Source organism: Scleropages formosus, chromosome 16 (genome assembly GCF_900964775.1).
Source record: "Scleropages formosus chromosome 16, fSclFor1.1, whole genome shotgun sequence".
NCBI lineage: Eukaryota > Metazoa > Chordata > Actinopteri > Osteoglossiformes > Osteoglossidae > Scleropages > Scleropages formosus.
In genome coordinates this window covers 24,368,063-24,381,958 of record NC_041821.1, presented here as the reverse complement: position 1 = coordinate 24,381,958, position 13,896 = coordinate 24,368,063, and the positions used below count along the sequence as shown (strand labels likewise).

Below are 13,896 nucleotides of genomic sequence, written 5' to 3'. Positions count from 1 at the left end.
CGAAAGCCACTGCTGAGCAAAAAAAAACACAAAGGCTCATCTCACATTTGCCAAAAAACATCTTGATTATCCTTAAGACTTTTGGGCAAATATTCTGTGGACTGATGAGACAAAAGCTGAACTTTTTCGAAGGTGTGCATCCCGTTACATCTGGCATAAAACTAACACAGCACGCACACGCACACATTTTCAGAACCGCTTGTCCCATACGGGGTCATGGGGAACCGGAGCCTACCCAGTAACAAAGGGCGTAAGGCCGGAGGGGGAGGGGACACACTCAGGATGGGACGCCAGTCCATCGCAAGGCACCCCCAGCGGGACTCAAACCCCAGACCCACCAGAGAGCAGGACTGTGGTCCAACCCACTGTGCCGCTGCACCCCCCACTAACACAGCATTTCATAAAAAGAACATTATACCAACAGTCAAACATGGTGGTGGTAGTGTGATGGTTTGGGGCTGCTTTGCAGCTTCAGGACCTGGACGACTTGCCATAATTGATGGAACCATGAATTCTGCACTCTACCAGAAAATCCTGAAGGAGATTGTCCGGCCATCAGTTCATGACCTCAAGCTCAAGCGCACTTGGGTTATGCAGCAGGACAATGATCCGAAACACACCAGCAAGTCCACCTCTGAATGGCTCAAAAAAAAACAAAATTAAGGTTTTTGAGTGGCCTAGTCAAAGTCCGGATTTAAATCCGATTGAGATGCTGTGGCATGACTTTAAACAGGCCGTTCACGCTCGAAAACCCTCCAATGTGGCTGAATTAAAACAATTCTGCAAAGAAGAGTGGGCCAAAATTCCTCCACAGCGATGTGAAAGACTCATTACCAGTTATCGCAAACGGTTGATTGCAGTTGTTGCCGCCAAGGGTGGCACAACCAGTTATTAGGTTTAGGGAGCAATTACTTTTTCACATAGGGCCAGGTAGGTTTGGACAGCTTTTTTCCCCTTAATAAATGAAATAATCATTTAAAAACTGCATTTTGTATTTACTCAGGTTATCTTTGTGTAATATTACAATTTGTCTGATCTCAATCATTTAACTGTGACAAATATGCAAAAAAATAAAAAAATCAGGAAGGGGGCAAATACTTTTTCATGGCACTGTACGTCACTTTGGGGAAAAGTGTCTGCTAAATGAATAACTGTAAATGTACTGTAAATGTAACGTATGGTTGCAAAGGAATGAAGTGAGAAAGGGGAAGGACATTGTGCTCATCATTGTAAATTTAAGTGTTCGCCAGCAGTAAGAGCGCATACGGCCACAAGAAGACAGCATCTCTGACAGAGCAAAATTGCTTTGCAGGTCTTTCCCGTGTCACATCCCTCATATCAGTCACCGCTTCAGTGAATAGCATGAGAAAAGCACAAATTTTACACACACCTAAAGGAACACAATCATAGGTTTAATAAATTCATGGATAATGTATAACTCTCGTATATAGTCAACCGTCTTGTTTGTTTCTTTGACTTATGCCTTTGTTCAGCATTGTGTCACCATGTGAGAAGCCTGCTTCATAAAAATAATTGAAATGAATTGAATTGTCACAGCAATTTAAGTAATAGAATTTATTTGATCCATATTTATTGGTTACATCTATAAGGATTCAAATTCAGTGTCCTTCCCCCTTTCTCCTTCCTCACTTCAGTTTGAATCCCACTTCCTGCTGTTGCACTCTTCAGCAAAGTAGTTACCCAGAATGTATACAGTAGGAAACAACTCTATTAAGTCAATAGAAGAAAGGCATCAGCTAAATTAATAATAATTAAAATAATCACATACACACAGTGGCTAAAACCGCTTGTCCCGAGCAGGGTCATGGCAAGCCAGTGCCTAACCCGGCAACACAGGGTGTAGGGCTGGAGGGGAAAGGGAGACACCCAGGACAGGATGCCAGTCTGTCGCAAGGCACCCCAAGCAGGACTCGAAGTCCAGACCCACCAGAGAGCAGGACTTGGCCAATCCCGCTGCGCCACCACACCCCCCCCCCCAACAGCAGCAGCAGCAGCAACAACAACAACAATAATAATAATAATAATAATAATAATAATAATACTGTCATGGCTGGTTCCGGAAGGAAGTGGCGGACCCAAGTGCGGAGTGGAGTGCGTGGTTTATTCAAGGGATTTCCAAGAGACCGGGTCACAAAACAGGCAATGGGTCGTCGAGGTGCAAACGTCATAACAAGGACAATCCAAAAAGCAAGGTCGGTAAACAGGCAAAAGATCGTAGATCTGAAGCAGGCACAGTGATGAAGGATCAGGGATCAGGAAGGAGTAGAGTAGTAGTCAGGAGGTTGCTAGCAGTAAGGCTGAACAAGGTTCCGCGTCAGCTACTGGTCTGACCCTGGCCCTTTATGCCTCAGTCTACGTTGTGTCCCAGGTGTTTCACGTTGGTTCGTCGGCGTGGGCGTGACAGAATAATAATAATAATAATAATAATAATAATAATAATAAATTACAAATTAATTTTAAAAATTTAACCAGCAAATGTTCCCATGGACAGCAACAAAATCACAGCTGCTATTTATTTGCATGAAAATATGTAATTCAGTGTTCAAGAAATCACAATAATTGCTGTGTTTCATGCAAAAGAAGGCGTACTAGCACTAGTATAACTAACGCCAATTCAGATTAGTAAACCAAGAAAAGCACGAGTTAAATTGAAAATATTTGATTAAACTTAAAACTTGGTTGGTTCATAACTACCAATATTATTTGTGTTTAATTTTTGGAAGGACAATGCTAAGTCTGCAGTTGTGTTGCTCATCTTCAAGTATTAGACCAAATACAAACACTACAAATCTTGTCCTGTTACAGTCACAAATATTCACATTAGTACAAAAATAAATCCATTTAACTTACTTTTATAAATCATAATTTTGGAGATACAACACATTAAATGTCATTTCCATTTACATTACCAAGGGGGGTGAGTATAGCTGGTGTGAGGCAAGCTGTCCATCACTAACAGGAGAGGAAGGTGTGAGAGGCAGCTGGCATGAGCTGGACTGACACATTATACACACTCCTGTCATTGGAAGTAGGTCACGCAGCAGGGCTCCCATCCCTATGGTGAAGCACAGGGCTGCCAGAAAAAGAAGGTGGTATTTGTTTTGTTTTGACCCTGTAAGTCCAGGCCATAGGGCAAGGTTAGCTCAAGGATCATATTTCCGGCAGCACATCACGGAGTGGTCTAGACAAGGTGTGGTGCATTCTGTCATGGAGCCAGGTGATGTAGGGGTTAGAGGTGGCACCACTGGACTTAAAGGGCCCAAATCTGAACTACACCCCCTGCTGTAGTACCCTAGAATGAGGTACTTTTCCTGAATTGTGAATGTAATATTGCCAGACTCTATAAATGGGTAAAAGCTGTAATTTGTTTGGAGAAACATGTCAACTATATAAATGCTTACAGAATATAACTTTTTTTTAAAATAATAATAATAAAAAAATAACTAGGAAGGAGTTGTTGATATTAAGATTAAGTTTTGTGCAGCAACTCATGTGATGTACACACACACACACACACACACACATTTTCAGAACCGCTTGTCCCATACGGGGTCGCGGGGAACCGGAGCCTACCCGGTGACACAGGGTGTAAGGCCGGAGGGGGAGGGGACATACCCAGGACAGGACGCCAGTCCATTGCAAGGCACCCCAAGCAGGACTCGAACCCCAGACCCACCGGAAAGCAGGACTGTGGTCCAACCCACTGCGCCACTGCACCCCCCATGTGATGTACAGTGGCTCATATAGTGGAAAAAAAACTAGCTGTACTTAAGAATAGCGTGTCTGCATCTAAGTCTCTCTTTCTGCCTAAGGTAATGCACACATTGTATTTTCTATGACATGTAAGTTGCTTTGGAGAAGCATCTGCTAAATGAATAAATGTAAATGTAAATGTAAATGTAAATGAATGCTTGTGTGTGAAGGTGTCCTGTTTTACACTTCATCCATTAATAGATAATTTACTCATGAAATGAGCAGACACCCTTGTGTTAAGGAGCAGCGGTGCTTTCTTCCAGTGGGATGGTGTGGGACCCCTCCCTGAGACAGCGGACCCTCCAAAAGGCATCCAGATGTTGTGGCACCCCTCAATTGTGAAGCCCTACCTCACATTACTCTCAGAGTGCTCCAATGCTGACACGCTGGAGGGTGCAGCTGGGGCACTGCAGAACCTGGCCGCAGGGAGCTGGAAGGTAGGCCCCACGGTAGGCTTAGACCACGTCTCACCACTGCCCTCATTTCAGCTCCAGCTGTTTCTCTGCTCTCTGACACCAAATTCAGAATTTCTAATATAACTACTGTGCAAACTGCAGTATGTGCTGGATTTTTTTTGCCCCACATTATTACTAATTTTGTATATTTGATACTATAGTTCATCAGTGCTTGACCAGACCGGTATATTGTAATAACTGGCTAGTCAGTGCACCTAAGTATTATTTTGTAATATGTCTTACAGAATTTAAAAAAGGGAAAAAAGAAAAATGCAGTAAGTTAATCTGAAAAATGAAACTGTTAAAAAAAAAAATGTAAAAAAAAATCACTTCATTTAAGTATGTAAAGTGATTTTTTAAGCATACAACTCAATACATAGCATAAAGATACTAGTTTTCATACTTATTGGTAAGATATTGGGCTAGATGAAACAATTTTTTTTCTCCAAAAAGTTGCTAAAAAATTACTAAAATAAACCACTTTATCCACTTTATTACATGTATGTATATAATGTAAAAAAGTATATTTAAAAATTTTAAATTACGAAATGACATCTATAATACATAGGAATGATCAGTCAGTCACATGAAAGAATCACCCCCATCAAGCATCCAGTCATGTGAGGATGAACTATATTACCAGTCGAGGTGACGTCATCAGCTTGATATCATCACCTGATGATCTCACCTCGACTGGTAATAAAACATTTGCAGTCTGAATGCCAAGCTCGGCGAACACCTGGGCATCTGGATCAACAACCTGAGCTACAAACACCATAAAAATGAGAGTCACAGTCATTTATTTGTCATTGGCACAGTTACACTGGGCACACTGAGCACTGAAATGCTTGTCAATGCTTAATTAATCTTTTCTACCATTTCTATGAACTACAGACACCTCTCTATTTACATAAATCTGGATTTATACAAAAAATTCCTGACATACACATTATTTATGGATAGCACTTAGGCAAAACATCTGAAATATGTTAAGAGCAAGCTAGCGCAGCCAGACAAGGCAGGAAGCTGCATCTTCTCAGTTCCTGCATATTTGAGCTGTGAACACATCTCCTTGCGTTAGTATAGTGCTTTTTTCCCCATATTTTTTTACCCATTTCATTTTTCACAATGCCTGGTGGTAAACATGCACTTGAAGGATTCAGTTACTGCTGAATCTCTGTCCACATTTAAAAAGGGTCTTGAAACTCATCTCTTCTGTGACTCACTTGGACATCATGCTTGTTAAACAATTGATACATCTTCATGCAACTACACCCGTAATGTAACATATATTTTAAATATTTATTTTAAGAAAACACTTGGAAGGAATCGTTGATATTCAGATAAAGTTTTATACAGTTACTCGTGTGATGTACGTTGATTCATATGGTGCTAAGAAACAAACCAACAGATGCAGAATCACGCGTCTGCATCTAAATTTCTCTTCTTGCTAATGTAACATACACATTGTATTTTCTATGAGGCACGGATACATCGCTTTGGAGAAAAACGTCTGATAAATGAATAAATGGAAATGAATTAAAGGACAACGAGAACTGTCTTGCAAGCGTACAGCAATCGATTTGGAAATGAAATTGAAAATAATAAGGACATATGAAGGTGGACAAAGATTATCATCTATAACAGGGGAACCAAGTTTAGCCGAATCAACTGTGAAAACAATAGTGAAGGATGCTGCACATATAAAGGAGCATGTGAAAGGAACAGCTAGCATGAAAACAACAATAATAACAAAGAAACATCAACATGCAATATCTCACTCACACACACACTGTCTGAACCGCTTATCCCATACGGGGGTTACGAGGAGCCGGAGCCTAACCTGGCAACACAAGGCTGGAGGTATAGGGGACACAGCCAGGACAGGATGCCAGTCTGCCACAAGGCACCCCAAGCTGGACTTGAACCCCAGACCCACCAGAGAGCAGGACCCCATCCAACCCACTACACCACCACACCCCCAACATGCAATAACTGACATGGAAAAATTCTTAATGCTATTATGTGGAATGGTGGGGGAGGAGGGGGAATCTGACATGTAGATTTTGACTGACGTAAGGGGTTGAAACACGATGTATTTATGTAAGTTGAGGGGTGTCTATATATTAAGTCTCTCTGTATTAGTAGTATCCCTTTTTAGTCTTCAAAGGAAAGCAGTACGAAGGTCTGTATGCAAAAATGAAATTAACTGAATTGATTTTGGGTGTTCAAGATTATTTTTTGTTTTGTTTGAACTTCAAGACTCACTCTGAAATACTATTAACTGATTGATTCAAGGTACTGATTTGGGGGTGTAACCATGACAATGAGTCAATTTTCTTTGCATTCTTGCTATTTTTTATATGTACAATTTTAAATATGAACTGAAAATCCAATTTGTCCTTAACAATTTTTGAAATTCTACACAGAAAACGAAAAGGGTTGAGATGTGGAACTTTTTTGCGCTACTTTAACATCTTGCTACCAAGAGTAGGGAAGGTACAAGAAAAGGGGTGGCTGGATTGGAGTATTTAAATTTTCACAGGAATTAATTGCCTCTAGATGAAAGAACCCAGAATGGGGCAAAATGTTCCCACTTCTGGCTTGAGTGGCAAAGGCAGTGGCAAAGGCCTGCCTGTTCCCATTCTGCTTAAATACTGCGAGAGCCTCATGAGATCAACCAATCATTCTCATGGTGGACTAGGTCCAGACAAGTTTATAGTAACAGTGCTGAGGAAGACCTAGGGGCGCTTAATTTTACATCTACTTTACATTTTACGTAGAAGGATGGCATCATACTCTGCATGTCCTTGAATGTTGAAATTCTGGACCCCTGCACAGTATGGTCAGATATTACCAAAAGCTTAAGCATTGCGACACCACTATTGGATGTATGTACTGCTGGATTTGTGACTCAGCACTATGGCAAACTGTTTGTGTGTTTGTAATTGTTCACGGAACAGAACAGATTTGGACACATATTGTCCACTTCCTCCTTAGTGGTCCGTCTATATCCGGGCAGCTGTAAGGAAGGAGAAGGGCCTGCCCATCCTGGTGGAGTTGCTGCGGATAGACAATGACCGTGTGGTATGCGCCGTTGCCACCGCATTGCGAAACATGGCTCTGGATGTCAGGAACAAGGAGCTCATCGGTGAGTCATTGTGATCCACTGCGACTCACACTGAGATGCACATGAACACGTAAACCATGGGCTTAATGGTAGATGAAACTTCATTCACTCTCACTTTCACTTACCACATGTCATCTGCTCAAACATCACCCATTTGGTAAACCAGCCCAGCAAGTTAACCATTATTTAACTGACGACTTTGTCCTAGGCAATTTACAGTCCCATTTTGGAGTGTGCCAAGTGTGTTTTTGGTGTGTTTTATACAGGTATGGAAATATTGTTAGCTTGTCCAGACAAGCTATTATTCTGTGTGTCCCAGATAGGTAGATTTACTCCTCCTAAAGAATGAAAAATTCAGAACTTCACTATGGCTTTGTTTGTTTTTATGTCCTTCGTATCAACAAGTTTAGTAAAATGCATAACAGGACCATGAGAAATCATCTGATATACTTCAGTGGTATGCTGCCATTTGTTTCAGTGTAGTTTGTCCAATGGATATATAACTCCAATTCAAAAAAAGTTGGGACAGTGTGGAAAATGCTAATAAAAACAAAAAGGAGTTATTTGTAAATTTACTTGTATGTGACTTGTATTCACAAAACAGTATAAAGACAAGGTATTTCATGTTTTACCTCATCAGCTGCATTGTTTTTTGAAGATATACATTTTTTCTGAAATTGATGTCTGCAACACCTTCTAAAAAAGTTGGGACAGGGGTGATTTAGGACTTAATAGTAATGTGACAATTTGAAATAGCAAGGTGATGTGAAACAGGTTATGTTAAACAGATGAAGCAGTAGTGTTACAGTATATAAAGGAGCTTCCAAAAAAGGCATTGTCCATCAAGAGCAAGGATGGGTCGAGACTCGCCAATTTGTCAACAGATGCGTCAATGGATAATCCAGCACCTTGAGAACAACTTTCTCCAAAGACAAATCGGTAGGATCTGGGGCATTTCACCCTCTACAGTGCACAATATAATGAAAAGATTCAAAGAATCCAGTCAAATCTTGGTGTGTAAAGGGCAAGTGTCATGGTATGGGGGTGTGTTAGTGCCCATGGTATGGGTAACTTGCACTTTTGTGAGGGCACCATTTATGTAGAACGATATGTACAAATTTTGGAGCAACATGTGCTGCCATCCAGATCCCATCTTTTCTAGGGGCGTCCCTGCATTTTCCAGCAGGACGACGCCAAACCGCATTCTGCTCGTATTACAAGTGCATAGCTGTGTAAGCAGAGAATGCGGGTACTAGACTAACCTGCTTGCAGTCCTGACCTGTCTCCAAATGAGAATGTGTGGCACATTATGAAACGCAAAATATGGCAACAGAGGCCCTGTACAATTCCACAGCTGAATACCTGTATAATGGATGAATGGGGGAAAATTACACTTGCTATGTCATGGTTGCCCGTAGCAAGGACGGACTCAAGTGCAGAGTTGTTGTGCACCGATGTTTAATAAAGCCAAATCAGAATCCAAAAGCAAAGTCGAGGGACAGGCGTGGGTCAGGCAATCAGTAAACGTGATACAGAGGGCTAGGCAAAGAACGTGGTCGGGAATACACAGGCAAAGGTCGATGTCGGAGTAGGTTCACAGTAGCACGGCTCGAAGGGAAACAAAGGAGGCAAAACAAGGTTTCGCATCAGGGCTTCCTCGGCTTCCCTCTTTATTGCGTTCCCATTAGGAAACGGCAGGTGTCGCCGATGTGCCTGCTGTGGGGGACTGATCCAGGTGATCGGTTGACAGCTCAGCACCTCTCTTCACCCGAGTGTCCAGAACATGTGGCCTCAAGTCAGATGAAATGACTACAAAGTCGATAATTGACCTTTGGCCCAAGGAGCTCTGGTACCAAGTACACTTATGAGCATCCTTGTGGTTGAACATGGTGTTTGTTATGGACAAACCATGACTAGCACAGAAGTCCAATAACATTTCATCATTTGGGTTCAGATCTGGCAAGTCGTTCTTCCCAATCACCCCCTGCCAGATTTCCCAGTCATTGCCAAAGTGAACATTGAAGTCCCCTAGCAGGACTATGGAGTCTGCAGGTGGGTCCCTGTCCAGAACCCCACCCACCTTCTCCAAGAAGGCGAAATACTCTGAACTGCTGTTTGGTGCATAAGCACACACAACAGTCAAAGTTTTCTTCTCTGCAACCCGAAGTCGCATTGAGGCGACCCTCTCGTCCACCGTGACAAACTCCAACTGTATGGCAGCCAGCCAGGGGCTTGTGAGTATCCCCACACATGCCCGGCACCTCTCACCCCGTGCAACTCCTGAGTAGAAGAGGGACCACCCCCTATCGAGGAGTTTGGTTCCAGATCCAACACTGTGAGTGGAGGTGAGCCCAACTATATTTAGTTGGTATCTCTCAACCTCTCACACTAGTTCCAATTCCTTCCCCCCCGAGTGAGGTTACATTCCATGTGCCAAGATCCAGTTTCTGTCACCACGCGCCACCCTGCCCCGTCTTGCCACCTGGTATACATTGCACCCAACCTCCATGTTGGACCTTGCGGTGGTGGGCCCACATGGCACCCCCACATTGCCCTTTCGGGCTGAGCCCAGCTGGGTTACGTGGACTGCCCAGCCACCAGGCCCTCACCTAGGAACACTACCCCCAGGCCTGGCTCCAGGGGTAGGTCCCGGTGACCCTATTCCGGGCAGGGTAAACGTTGTCCAGTTTACTTTTTCCATGGAGATTTTTGGATTGTGTTAGTCTGGATCTTCACTCCAGACCTGTTTGCCTTGGGAAACCCTACCAAGAGCATACTGCTCCCGAGGACATAGCTCTGGAGATCTCTAGATCGCACAAGCCCTTCCACCATGCCAAGGCCCTGATCCAGTAAGGGTACCTAGAATACACACACACACACACACATTTTCAGAACCGCTTGTCCCATACAGGGTCGCGGGGAACCGGAGCCAACCCGGCAACACAGGGCGTAAGGCCGGAGGGGGAGGGGACACACCCAGGACGGGACGCCAGTCCGTCGCAAGGCACCCGAAGTGGGACTCAAACCCCAGACCCACCGGAGAGCAGGACTGCAGTCCAACCCACTGCGCCACCGCGCCACCGCGCCCCCCCGGTACCTAGAATACTCAAAATGTATTTTAAACTTAACATAAAACACCTCCACGTTGCAGGCCTGATCATAGCTTGTGCATGTTGTCGCCAAAAATACAATGGCCACTTCACTCTCGCAAGCAAGGGGAAAATAAACCCTGCAGTTTACCTTGAATGCTGTCCACGCAACCACCAGGACAAGGTTGGGATCGTCCACTTGCATTTCAGCAGCAGATGAAACCTCCAATGATGGTTGAGGAACTTCATGCGTTGCAGGTAGCATGAAGCGCTATCGGGTTCTCTTCCTCAGTAACTGTGGCAGCTTGACGTGACGGTTGAAAACTCACAGTTTCCTAACACAATGTCTTGGTGGACACAAACCAGTAGAAATGGAAACATATATTGAACTCTACAAACAAACACAAACAAAATAACAATATTTTCTCTCTTTGGTTGGTTTTGGAGCAACCAGAAAATATGAACTTTCTCCTCACACTCTGAACACTCTCTAGAACCACTTCTATTAGCGTATCAAAACTTTTTCCCGGCCGTTCTGTCCCTTTTCTCTAATTGGTTTCCCTTAAACCAAAACCCAATCAATTTACAATGAATGCAAAACTGACATCATCGCACATAGGTTGTAACTCCCAGTGCTGGCACGGCTTCCAATAAACTATATGTTGAAATCATGAAACTTTATTTAAACTCTCAAAAAAGTGAACGAACAAACTAGTAGCACTACGGGACTACACTTATAAAACAGTGGAAGCCATTTTCAAAAAAGCCGGATTCAGTTTGGATGTGCCTGACATCTTTAGAAAGGCATTAAGTGTTTAAGGGTATAGCACTATACTAAAAGGGAGCGAGCACCACGCACAGTATCTGTGCTGTTGCTGTTGATGTGACCTGAACCAAGAAGGGACCAATGTATAACAGACATGCCAAAAAACCAAGTAAATGTTTGTGCGAATCAGTCTCCTGGTCCATTCAGAGAAAAACTGTGAATACGTTAGCCAAGGTCTCTTTTAAATTAGGTCAGATTATTTGTGAAGGGTCCATGTGGCATGGGGCGAACAGGAAGACTGGAATGCTGTTCTTGGCCGGGCCCCTTATCAGGGTTGTGGTCATCACCAAGACAGAAAAATGAATAACCCCAGAAGAGCAATTTCTTGTAAGATCATATGCCCATCTTAATTAGCTCGTCTTTTCTTTGAGAAACTTTGAAAGAAAGCTGTAACATCTGGCGGTAGAGTCTTGGGGGATTTGTGCATTGGTCTAATATTACATCAGGGAGCCAGTTTTCTGCTTCTTCCGCATAATAAACTTTGTCCTTTCCCTTATCTAGAATCTTAAAGGGTTTCACCATGATCCATTATTCTCATTTACACAAGAAAAAGCAACTGAATTAAAACTGGAGATGAGATATAAGCTCATGAGAGCTCCTTCATGGAAAGGATTAAGAGGGACAGTTGGGAAAAGTTGTAAGTTTCTCAAGTTATTAATTTTCAGTACCTGGAGACTTGGAAATAACTTCCTCCCATTTTCCAGTAAGGTGCTCCACTGACATTTTTTTGTCTCCCCTTCATCTTAGTTTTAAATACCAGTCTTCTCTGCAAAACATAGCTGCTATTCAATTAATAAAGAAGAAAAGTGAAAGATGTGCCAAATCTTTGGTGGAAACTGGTTTTTATGGCAACAGTTTTTCTTCATGTGATAACTGTGGATTTTTTTCTCTCTTCTTTTATGGCCATGTCTCCGTCTCACCCTGACCACTAAGGCAAGTATGCCATGCGTGACTTGGTCCACCGCTTGCCAGGTGGGAACAATAACAACACCAGTGGCAGTGGAGGGATCGGCACCAGCAAGACTATGTCGGATGACACGGTCACAGCTATCTGCTGCGCCCTTCATGAGGTCATCACTAAGAACATGGAGAATGCCAAGGCACTGCGTGATGCTGGTGGCATCGAGAAGCTCATCAGCATCGCTCGCAGCAAAGGAGACAAGTATGTGTGCCTTAGGCTTTCTCACGATACAATGGGGAATGATAGGGTTTTGTGTGTGTGTGTGTGTGTGTGGGGGGGGGGGGGGGGGGGGGGGGGGTGTGGTCAGATCATAGTATATTTCTGCCTGCCCTGGGACATATGGTCCTGGACAACATGTATGCATGGGGATCTCAGTTAACATGGTTTGTAATCTTTCATCACAAGGGCCTGGATTTGTATCCCTGCTCCTGCTGTAGTACTCTTGTGAAATGTATTTAAACTGAACTTATACAAGTATATATGGGGTCTCCACTGACAAACCTTTAAAGAACAGACTTTTCCCCATCACAAAGATTCACTTGATATACCAACAGATACTGGCTGAGAATAGTAAGTTCTGCTTCCACTTTGTTTCACCTTGCTTTAGCTCTGTCCAGGGTTTGTTACTGTGCTTTCCTATTTACACTGGATCAGAAAAACCGCTCCTTGGGGACTCATCCCCATAGATAAGGTGTCCAGGAAGGCCAAAGGGCAAAATCTGCAGGTTGGATTCCTACCTCTGGCTGTAGTACCCTTGAGCAAGATCAGGGGTATAGCCAGAACTTTTTTCAGGGGTGGCCAGGCAAGACCCAGTGATTTCATTGGGGTGGCCAAAAAAAAAAAGAAAAACTGACTGTGACATGCTGTACCAAAAGCAAATTCTACAAACAGAAATTCTATAAATTCTACAGAATTTATTTATTACAAATGTACACAAGAAACTACAGTGGCAGTACTTAGAAATTTCTGTAAAAAAATTATAATATAATTTAATGCGATCCTTATTCTACATTATTTATATATTTAGATGCTAATGATGCAAGTTGGGTATTGGAAATTATTTTTTTATGTTTGCATATATAACTGATTAAACCTACATACCTACCTGGTGGGCAACGACTGACTGCATGAGTGTTTTTGCTCATCTCTGATTCTGGTCTGATGTGTGTTGTCTCTGTAGAGCTTCTCCACAAGTTCCTCTGGGACTGTATCTCTGCTGCCTCCTTGTCTCTCTAAGCAGCACACATTTCCCTGCTTTTTCCCTCTCTGTAGCATTAATTTCCCTTCCTCTTTGTCATTTTCAGTTTTACTGGTACTGGTCCTCTTTGTAAAAAAGGAAAGTATTGTAACGACCCGTGTTACCGTGTTTGAGTGGAAAATGTGTTTATTGTAATTAGTTAGCTTTTGGTGACTTACAAAAAACAGTGAGAGACATAATGTAAGCGTATGTAATAACATTTATGTGGTAACATTATTTTTAAAATTTAGTTAGCTAGCAGCTGCAGTAACTTTAGCTAACATAGCTAAGTTACGCGATACTAAGCAAACGTTGGTTTCTCATGATGAAACACCGCAGTACCTCAACTTTAACAAACTTTCATGAAATGGTAGTGAAATGTAGGTGAACAACACTGATTTTTACTCTCTTGATCACCGTATCC

General features: G+C 42.8%; 1 protein-coding gene across 1 annotated transcript in view; it reads left to right on the top strand.

Moving 5' to 3' along the window:
* LOC108933734 (catenin delta-2-like) overlaps positions 1-13,896 on the top strand; it is a 340,497-nt gene that overhangs the window by 273,708 nt on the left and 52,893 nt on the right. The window contains exons 16-18 of the mRNA XM_029259061.1: positions 4,038-4,211; positions 7,230-7,380; positions 12,208-12,436. Coding sequence (XP_029114894.1) covers positions 4,038-4,211; positions 7,230-7,380; positions 12,208-12,436 — 554 coding nt within the window. The remainder of the gene's footprint in view (positions 1-4,037; positions 4,212-7,229; positions 7,381-12,207; positions 12,437-13,896) is intronic.